Genomic DNA, 11,172 nt, shown 5'->3' with positions numbered 1-11,172 from the left:
GCATTTATGCTTTTTTCTTTTCATTTTGCCTGAAGACCACAAGTGAAAAGCAATTGATCGTCGAGATCGGGAAAGTGCATTTTCCAAAGCAAATACAGAAGAGAATCAATTTGAAGCAAGAGCACCGGGCACCGCGATGGTTTGTGGGTATCAAAGGCTGCGCTTTTGTGTCTCGTGAAACAAACAAACCATAAATCACCACTGACTGGGCAGCGTGGCCGCGTGGCCTCTCCACCGCTCCGACGGGAGAAGCAGGAGTCCCATTAGTGAGGGAAATAAGGCCTTCAAATGTAAATGCAATGAGGCCGTTTTATTAGAAAAAAAAGTGATTATCATTAGATAAAAAACAAACTCCAATATCAGCACAAATAACGTTCAAAGATTGAATCATTGAATTCTATGAAACGATTTGTGTTCTGATAGTGTTGGACGTCTGTATAAAAACCGTTTAACTGCAACATGAGTGCAAAATATCTCCTCTAAGAATTAGAACCACATTACAGCCAGATAAAAGAAGCACAAAAATATATAAATACTAAAATGTTAATGGGACAAACACTTTTAAACATGAGATGATAAACAACAAAAACTCCCAAACACACAGTTGGACATGTCCTGATAAACGACGGCTGCTGACAGAGGCTTGTGTGTGTTACAGTGTTTCTGATCATGTGTGATTGTGTTAGATTGCCAATGTCTCTCCAAATAAATAATAATACTAATAATGCAGTTAATCAGTGTGTGTAGATGTGGAGGATGGGTTGAGTGTGTTACAGTACATCTGTGTTCATATGTAAAAGGTCATATGCGAAATGAAGACTGTCTTCAGCAAATATCAAGTTTATTCTCACTTCAGTACACTGTCTAAAATACATAGAAGAACCAATAAATCTACATAAAACCCATCTGAACGCATTTGGATGAACGGCTCAGTGCGACTGAATGCGGTGCCTTTGCTTGCAGCGCTACAGAGCAAAACAGTCCATTTAAGCGTTGATGTTGAGGTTCATTGGGAACTTGCAGTATTGTTGTACAGCTGTAAACTTGGGCCCGGGCCACAGAGGAAGCGTCGTGGGCCGAGGTTTCCGAGCTAATGTGATGCTGCTGTGACTCACCAACAGCGTCGTTGCTCCGCTGTGTGAACTCTATTACAGTTCAAGGCTCACAGCTCATGTGTCATACAGTGAATGCGAAGCCTAAAACAAAGTGCTGCGTATTTTTCCCTCTACCTTGCGCCGGCAGAGACTATTTCTAGAAGGCGACCATTTCATAGGGGCCAGAAACACTAAAAGCTGATGTGCTTTGACAGTCCCTCATTTCTCACGAGCACTTTTGTCGCAATTCTTTTGGTTCAGCGCGTCCTTCACATATTTTTCCTCCAGAAAGGGCAGGTAATAAATTGGTATGTTTCACTCCTCCGCTCTGTTCGGGTGGCGATATCCTTCCTGATGATGATAATCATCATCTGGATCAGATTAATTGTTGATTTTCCATCTGGGAGGTAGCGAGTAATGTATTTCACTGACTGATTGCAAAGGTTATCACAGCGATCCAGGAGATAAAGGGCTCCTTCTCTCCCGGGGGCGACCTCGGGACCGACTGCCTCGCTCTCAGCTCGCCTCGCTTCCCCCAGACGCTTCTCCAAAGCATGAAAAGTTGGCTTTCACGAGGCCTGTACAGTACAGCGAACGCCCTTGTCCGCAGAGTCAAGGACTCCCCTCGTGGCGTGTGTTTGCGGTGCGAGCGTCTCCCGTCAAGGGCATCAGCAGCTGCCTGCATCGCGGCAGACGCGGCTGATTATTTAGACAGATAAAAGGAGGCTCATTTGTATTCAGAGGCCAGTGGAGAGGCAGGAGTGAGTGCATCACGTCCGGGCAGGACAGTCACTTGCAAATGAAAGCAACCTGCAGGTTAAATCAATACCGTGCCTATAACACTGTAAAGTGACACACAGCGACCATTTATTTATTTAATAATGCTAAACACCGCACGCGCCATCACACCGGAGCCCGTGCTCCTCTAAGAGTTGCAAACAATGCGTCGGGAAGCTGCAAGAGTGAATATTTGAATAAATATTCTAAATTCACATCTGAGATGAGTCACATCTGTTGAGAGTTGTCCTCTAAGCTCTCATTTCCATTTTCTCCTCAGCCAATCTCTGATTGGCATTTAAACAAAGCTTCAAGTATCCTGGAGAGGATTGACATTTGCATTGCTATTTTCCTCCTTGTTTCGCTGCATATTTGGATTTATAAACATTCCTGGATGAACTCGGCACGTCCTCCTTCCCCTGCTTTAACACAGGGTTAGTCATATGGTCAACGTTTGGGGCCAATACATGTTGACACGGTCACAGGTCTCAACCTCAGCTGGTGGAATATTTGTTTTTATGTTATGTTGTTTACTACTGTTTACTTCCTACTTCCTAATAAATATAAAAAAAGTAATAACTATACACACAGGTTGCGTATTTTGAATGTTGGGCTGTTTAAGACCCGTGGTTCTATTCATTTTAATAACAGACCTGAGATTTGAAGCTGATGTGCAGACAAACTGCAGAATTAGAACTATCTTTAAATGAAATCTTACTAATACTTTGCCTGTGAACAGCACTGGGTGTGCTGACATTAGCCCACGTGGTCTTACACACTGATTAGAGGTGAGAAATCGTCAAGATTAAACGTTCTCCTACAGGAGGACGGGTCATAAAAGGTCAAATTGTGTGGGTCAGCTGCAGCCACTTCTCTTCTCTCAGACTGCTGCAGACCCGGGTGCATGGTTGTCTGAACGTCCCCTTACCTCCTGCTCCACTGTATGATGAGATGGACTCCATTCAGCCGTGTTATTAAAGGCCTGGAGAGCAGCCAATGAAAAGGCAGTACCGGTGTGGCAGAGCAGAGCTATGGTGACAATTCAATTAGATACCTCCATCGTCGCACCACCTCAGCCTGACCTGCGTCGCTAGTTTTTTTGTTTTTTTTGCTGACAATCGACCTATGTGAAGTGATGGGATCGGTGGGCAGGGCCACGGATGTAAACAACGCGCTGATTGGCTGAAAGGACCGCAGGTTAATGGGATGGGTGGAGAAAGCCCCCCTGCTATTTTCAGCTTGTAAATTGATTTGGGTGTAATAAAGACGGCTGCCGTGTGCTGCCTTCTGCTACGTATGTAATTCTATTAATTATCTGACACTTAATTTTTCTAATTGTCATATATAATGAGCACATGTTCATGTGTGGGATGAGTAGCTCTTATAGGCTGCATCCTCCTGATAAAAGCGTTTAATCCTTCCAACACACATCATTTACTCAATAATGATGTCAGTGTCAGACAGCAAGTCTGTTGAGCTCAGACGGGTTTCAGACCGGCCTGTGGCCTGAACGGTGGAACCTGCTCCCAGTGAGCCGGTGACTGACCTGAGTGGAAGCAGCTGTTTGAGGACTGGATATTCAAACCGGACGAGCTGTAGGAGAGTTCTGTGAAACGCCTTAAAGCGCCTTAAAGGATTCTGTGGAGGAGGACGCATGCAGTAACTGTACTGCATTTAGAACGACATGAGGACTTTGAGTCTTTCCTGATTTGTGGGAATTCCATCCACGGCACCATTTACTGAAGGCCGGAGACGAGATCGTGTGCGTTAAGACCAGACAAACAGAACAACATTCTGCCTTTGACACGAATACTAATGTCGATCATTGGACTGTTTATTCATCACTGCAAACCCCTGCTGTGCTTTTTCTTCCACATCAAAGCAAAACTCCTGCACTAGACATGAATTGCACATCAGGCGAATTAAAATATTGTCCCGAGCTCGCAACAGGGAGGAACTCATCGATCGGGACGCGTTTCCAGGGACGTGGACTGACCTTAACGTGACCTCGGTTCATTATTCATAAACCCGCTGTGAGAGACTTTAGGCTGCGGAGGGTGAGGGAGCCTTACTGTGGCAAATAACCCCAAATGCTGCCAAGCCACTGCGCTGCTTCGGGACACAGCGCCATTAAAGTCATCCCCGTCTGCGCTGAGGAGAGAACACAGGGCTGTGGGAGCAGCTAGAAGACAGGCTGACCTTGATGGAGCCTATTAGCACGGAGCCCTTTGGGCGCCGCGTCCGGGGCGGCGGCGTGAGCGCGTGCGCGTTTACGGACGCGGAAATGCGCTCGGCTCCGCGAGCTCTTTCCCACAACCACGTATTATACAAACCTCGGAATAAAGAGCGGATTATGTTTCTGTCACAGTCGCTGCTCACAGCTCTGAAATGGAGAGTAACAGATGATATATAATAGGATTTGTGCAAATCTACACAAGACAACACCGCCAGTTAAAACAAACAGGAGTCACAGTGAACGCAAACAAACGCACAAATGGGTTTATCAGAAACCGAATAGTCAAGATTCAGGCGCTGGTTCTTGCTTAAAAAATGCTGAAAAATTCACAGAATCCTGCTCGTATTGAAAGATGCACTTACGCTTTTTTCTTTCTTTTGCAGAAAGACTGACATTATAAGGAATGAAGTCAGTATTCACTCTTTAAGCTGTTTTGTGGTCCGTGTACTGGTTCCATTGTGTTGGCAGGCAGTGCACAGTCCAGCTGTTTGACCTTTTTAACACAAAAGCTGAATAACAAAACTAATGAGAGTGGAACTGAGCTGAGGGGACCGCTAGAATTTAGTACCCACCATAGCCATTATTTAATTTTATCCATTATTTATGAACAAAAATGATTGACCACTGTAGTTTTAGGTTGACCATAAGAAACACATTGATTTCAAAGTAACCCTTCAGCGCTGTTCTTCTGCTTTCAGCAGCCGGAGAGATTTATATTTTATTACTCTACGAGTTATTTAACGGCTACACGTTTACAATCTAGCCGCACACTTGCTTTTCTATTCTGCTTTTCCAATTAGCCTTGTGCTTTTGATCTTATGATTCATGCGGCTGCTTTACACGGCCCCGCGAAGGCGGGCGGCATCACACTGGGGCTGCCGGGCTGTAAATGTGTGAAGCTGTCAGTGTGTTTGTGTTGATGCCAGAAACGGGGAATAATTGCCGATCGATACTGTGCTGCAGACTTTATATTTATGCAGCCAGGTGAATCTGAATTCATAGTGGAATACAAACTCCCCACACATCAGACTTTCATGCCAGGGACCTGAGCTGGGGAACAGGCTCCACCAGCGCCGGTGGAAATTCTGTGCCTTTATTTTGCTGCCGTCTTTTTGGTAAATGTCATGTATCTGACACTAACCTACAACTGGACCACAGCAAAGTTAGATTCATATTTATTCAAATTGATTCACTTGTAGGAATAAATATGAGTTCATTAATTAGTAAAACCTGTTTCTACTTTTATTTGGTTAATCATTGCCCAAAGGCATCTGCAGACCTTATTGGTTTCCAGCGGCTGTTTTGACCCTGAAGCAGTTTCCTCTTCAGTTGGGCCAGTTTGAGCTCTGGGGCTCGCTCTCGCCCCGAAGCTCAAACTGTGGGGCTGCTGCGGTTCGAATCAATGGGCCGGCCCTTGCTGAGGGACTCCTTAAATGTATAAACTAGTCTGGAGGTTGTTCTGGATGGAGACCGTGATGTGACTAGTTACAGAATGTTCAACGGTCAGTATATGCTGTAAATTATGAGCAACACAAAATACATGAAAATATGTTGGAAGTCAAGTAATCATTTGGTCCATTCAGAGCGAATAGGTCATCATTTGTGTACACACACACACACACACACACATACACACACACACACCTATACTCTCCTGTCTTGGAGGCAGAGCAGCGCTGGGCCTAATTGTGTCTTGCAGCTACTGTGCTGCTCATCTCTGGAGATCTCATTATAAGATCCACAAGCTGTTCAGTCATGTACCCGCTCCTCGCTCCTCTCATCCCTTCGGCTTGTACAGCATAACTGACTGAAATCTCCGTCGCCTTTCTGAGTATTGACAGAATAAAGCAATTATTGTTGATTAGGAAATTGCACCGCGCAGCTAAAGAGAGACGCACGGAGACAAAGCAATAAACTGCTCGACGGGGTGTTTGATGGCGCCGTTAGCTTTCAACAACAGGTGTGCGGTTAGCGGTGGGATCAGTGCGGGTTTAAAAGCCCACACAAAGTTTTGTCCATTTGACAACAGATGAACAGCAGCAGCTGTGGCTAATCCATCCACCTTCTATGATCTCAGAGCTGTCACTTTCATCATTTTCAGGGATCAGTCGCCGTGTGGGAATATGGAATATCTGTGCAAGTGGGATGTTAAAAAAAAAATTAAGGGTAGACAGGTCCTCCTTTTTAAAACTTCTTTTACTTTTCGTTCGTGGCTACGTGTCCGGGACTAGTTGCTTTCCAGACAGGGCTGTAATTGCTGTCTGTTCATCTGCAGATAAAGAAACGTGTGATTCTTCTCCTGGAGGCCTCATACTGTAGCTCTCAACACTCTGTACAGCACTGTGTGTGTCGGTCCAGGGAGTTAGCATTAGTTTGGGCTAACAGGATGACAGGATGCTGCCTCTGTCTGATGGCGCTGAAAGCAATCACCCCAACCCCAACCCACACACACACACACACACACACACACACACACACACACACACACACACACACACACACACACACACACACACACACACACAGAGCTGTCTGAATAATGAAGTCCCCTCTCCCTCTTGGCTGTGGCCCAGGAGTAAAAAGAGTATTGTCAGCATTACAATGAGAGAGAACGAGGATCCCAAGCTTGAAAGATGGACGCAGTGTCCTTGTCCATCCAACTCCCCCAGCCCCCGTCTCCCTGTCACTTACCCCTCACCCCCACCCCTGCACCGGCCTATCACTCAGTGTCACCCTGTCAGCCACTCGTGGGGGAAAATGAAACCTTTAATGCAGACTAAACCTCCCTTTCGCCGCCTGCAACGAGATCAGGGACAGAGACTCACACATTCTATACATATACAAGAGTAACACAATACACATGTAAGACATTTAACCCCTTCATTTAACCAGGCGCAGCTACAACTAGTCTCCGGGATCCATTCACCTGAGGTGAGCTCAGTTTATCCTGCATGTGTTGAACTGGTGGAAACGCATGTTGCGACAGTAATAATTCCCCATTTCAGCTCATTTCAGCACAATGGACCATGAGACTGTTGCACTGCGGCGCTGTGTTTTGTAAACCTTGTCTGACCCCAGAATAAGATATCACATTAGGAAGGCTGTTCTGGGTTTAGAGGACACACCACTGATGCATTGCTCATATGAAATGATTAGAGGCAGAGAAGCATGATGTGGTGGCGAGCGGAGGCAATCTCCCAGGTTAAACCAGCCGGAACCCAAATTAAAACGGGCTTTTGGAATATTGAGGCTGGCGCTTGGCTACATGCAGCAACAGGGACTTTTCACGTTTGCATTCTGGCGTGAGGGGAAATAAATTTGCTACCCGTCGTTCTGGTCCACATGTGTCACCTGCACGAGCATGAAACGCGTGGACACTTTCTCCACGCGCGGTGATGTCCTTGCTGGACGCGAGAAAAAGGGGAGAAAGTAAAGCAGGTCCTCGGCCGGTGTAATAATTTGAAAGCTTTCTGTGCTTTCTGAAGACCTATTGTTCAGTGGGAGGAATAAAACGATTACAGTAGAAGGGCCGGGAACCTGATGGAGGCTTGTAAGTGCAAGCACAACAAAAGACGAGCGATCGCACGGCTGTTGTTGCAGCCACTGGCTTTATAATAGCAAAAATGTCCACTTTTATGTAGGACACAGCGAAGGAGGAGCAGGAGGAGACAATAAGAACAGAAGAGACAAAGGCGGAGAAGCAGCTCATCATAAAAATGATTTTATTATTCTAATTGTAATCAGAGGACGGAAATCAGTTTTGAACTTTTTTTTTACAATATATTACTATCAGTAGACTGTTTTATACATTGTTATATATTAATACCTTTCAAATAACTTTGTACATGCTTTCGGGACTGACATTCCCTGGTCAGAAGAAGCAGAAGAATGAGGAAACAAAGGCACGTGATTGCTCCTGTCCACAGCGAGCGGTGCAGTCCAACGAAACCAAGAGGTGCAGTGGTTTGTGTGGGGCGGCTGCTCGTCAGGCGGCGCCGGCCGCGTTTCACGTCCCACCACCGTAAAACACGGCCACAGCAGGTTTCCCCAATGACCCCAAATGTTCACGTCCACGTGGAAACGGATGGCGATTACATTTTGCTGATTGCTCAGATGCACTCGGGGAAAAAACAGACACGCACACACACTGGTTGTCATCTTCAAAGTCTAGTAGTTTTACAATAGAAACGAGAGAATTACAAGAATTCGAAGGTTTGTGAAGCGCCGCGGCGGCAGCACTCAGGCGCCTCGATGCTCGGCTCCGCTCTGTGCCCACAGCCTGATGCCGAGTCCGACGGTGAGGCTCAGCGCGGCATGAGAGCGTCGTGTCCTTCTGTACGAGTGGGTGGTGGAAAGCAGAAAGCTCTGCGACCCGGGGGGAAGCTCGGTTCCCGGAGCAGTCTGTGGTGAGAGGAGCCCCACCGGGGCGCCACCGGTCCCCGCCTTCCTCTGAACAGCTGGATCCAACCCCAAACGCTGTCCAAACTGTCTCTCTGTCCTCCGGCTTCAGTGCCTGGGATGTTTAATCCAGTTTCGTATCATCCACTTTTGTCCGGAGCACCTCTGGACCACCAGCCGGAGGCCAAAGTTGGCATCTTTGGACATCTCCACCTCCAGGCACCGACCCGTGTCCCTGCTGATGATGGGACCATTCTGCGGCGAAGGGACAGTACAGGTCAGCAGGTCTACACAACTTGACATGAACTGATGTGATGCGGTTCCTTTTTACCTGGGTGAAGTCCCAAAGCCTCTGGGAGATCCTTGAAACGGCCTCACACTTTTTCAGGCTGGGGGTGCGTCCTCTGCCGTCGTCTATGAGGCATTTTGTGTCGGGCAGGAAAGTGGTGGACCCCAGGGGCCCGAGCTGGAGGAGGCCCTCGGTGGAGTAGCGGGCGAGCTGGAACACGGAGATAAACAAGGGGTCACAGTGCTACTCTACCAGCGACCGCAGCTTCGACAACAACAACAAGAAAAACACTCAAGCTGTTAGAGAGCAACATCCGTAAAAATGTGCTCCAGTGTGAAAATTCAAGGGGCTCATTCAGCCCACAAAGAAGCAGCGAGGCTGGATAGGAAGCGCTGGATGGCAAACTACTGCATCTAACAATGCCTTTATCTCTACTTCAGTATCATCACTATCACGTGAACAAAACAACAATGACCTAAAAAGCAGATAATGCAGCCACATTTGCAAAAAGTAGAAAGGAAAAGCACAGCATCCACCAAAGCTCACTGCAGGAATGTGTCAGGGTTTCCTGGTTTGTGCAGATTCTTCCAATTTAAGCAGGACGCTGCCCGACAGAGGCTACAAACAGAGTGGTGCAGATGCAGATGCAGACGATTGACAACTGTTCCAGTTAATGCCCAGTCACCTGTGGTGTAGTCCCTGGACCAGCGCCTCCCACAGGCCACGTGTTGAATCACACCCACTGTCACGGGACAAACTGGGAGTCCTGTTTCATCATCTGCTGTGAGCTCCACCCAGCGCCACGCGTGAAGCAGCTTCATGCAGGCTCAGCTGCAGTAAGGAGCTTTCTGCCGGCTATCACATCATTTTCATTTAATGCGCCGGCTTCGCTGGCCCTAATTGGCTTTCTAGTTGAGCAATGGAGACTTCCGTGGAAGCGAGACCAACAACACAGAGTCGTTATTGTATGTATTGTAGATTTAAAAGTATGAACTTATTCTTCAACCTCGCAGCATCCAGCCCTGCCCAGAAACCACAGCCTACTGCTTATTGTTAATGCCGGAGTGTTTTTTCCCAAACCAAACTTGATCCCTTACGGTTTAATCCTGCACATGAAAGGATCTGTGACAACGCGTATCCGTTACGTAAGGATACAGTAGAGATAGCATTTATTATTTATGGGAGGGAAAAATGAGATGCCAAAGCCAGGGAAGTCTTCATTACTACATGACAGCAGTCCTGCTTTGAGGGCATGCGCGCGCGCGCGCGTGTGTGTGTGTGTGTGTGTGTGTGTGTGTGTGTGTGTGTGTTTGACGTCTACAAACCTCTAAAATAATCTCTTTAATCCTCACATTTCACGGTATAAACCGTCTAGTATCGCGTTGGTCAGTCCCGGTTCCAGTGCGTCAGTAAATCAATTTCAGCATCTACAAATCCCTGATCTGAGCGGGGTGATTTTGGAACACGCATGAAGAAGGTGGCGATGCGGTAAATGGTCTGTGTGGGAGCTGCTCCTTGAGAGAAGAGCGAATGCAGGTGGTTTTTTAATCAAATGTTCTGCCCCGAAGAGACACTCGGAACAAGTAGGAAAACAATGACGCATCGCTTTGTGCGTCTCTCAAGGTTCGCGGAGTCGGAGCTGCTGATAAGAATATCGCTTTAAAACGGGGAACATCTGACACGAACACAAACTAATCTGAGGCGCATAATGGGGCGAACAGTCCAAACACAAGGTGCAGGATAAAGGTCATTATCTCAGGTTGCTCGATGGGGAAACATAATGGAATGTTGTCTTGCTGCCTCGGTTTATTTGGGCTCATTTGCAAATCTGATTTAGATGATGTAAACCGCGACTGGTCACAAGGAAAAAAACCCAATAATCCCCACTAATACCTGTTTACAGCTCAGTCTGGCACAGTAACACGTTCAAAACGGGGCCATAACAAATAATTACCATAAGGAAATGATTCAGCCAGGACAATTAACCCGCGCCTCGCGCACAACATTAGACGCTCCATTGCCTCGATGCCATCGTAAAAGTTTTGCAGTCACTTTGGAGGTCGAGCTAATCACAAGTTCCTTAATTAGCTCATTAATCGCGCGACGCTGTGACAACGGGAATATGAGACAGAGCGCGTGAACGTTGCACCCGGGGTGCGATCTACACGGACCTCTTCCCGGTACGTCGCTGCACCAGGAAGCGGCCGCGCGGCTTCGGCCGCAGATTAGGACTTTAACGGGGCCTCTGCGCCGGAGCGAGCGCACGTGACTCCTGCTGCGCGTCACCGGAATTAAAGGGGCCACATTAGCATAACTGCTGCAGAGGCTGCCTATTAGCACAGCGCATCCCATGAAGTCGGCTACGGTGCTGCAGCCTC

General features: G+C 47.3%; 1 protein-coding gene across 1 annotated transcript in view; it reads right to left on the bottom strand.

The window, feature by feature from the left end:
• Positions 1-7,812: 7,812 nt before the first annotated feature.
• Positions 7,813-11,172, bottom strand: part of galnt9 (polypeptide N-acetylgalactosaminyltransferase 9) — a 56,728-nt gene continuing 53,368 nt past the window's right edge. The window contains exons 10-11 of the mRNA XM_029161483.3: positions 8,837-9,004; positions 7,813-8,760 (exon numbers count right to left, since the gene is read on the bottom strand). Coding sequence (XP_029017316.1) covers positions 8,614-8,760; positions 8,837-9,004 — 315 coding nt within the window. The 3' untranslated portion in view covers positions 7,813-8,613. The remainder of the gene's footprint in view (positions 8,761-8,836; positions 9,005-11,172) is intronic.

This window comes from Betta splendens, chromosome 9, assembly GCF_900634795.4.
Source record: "Betta splendens chromosome 9, fBetSpl5.4, whole genome shotgun sequence".
NCBI lineage: Eukaryota > Metazoa > Chordata > Actinopteri > Anabantiformes > Osphronemidae > Betta > Betta splendens.
The sequence above is the reverse complement of the archived record's forward strand: the minus strand, read 5'-3'. Positions and strand labels throughout refer to the sequence as shown.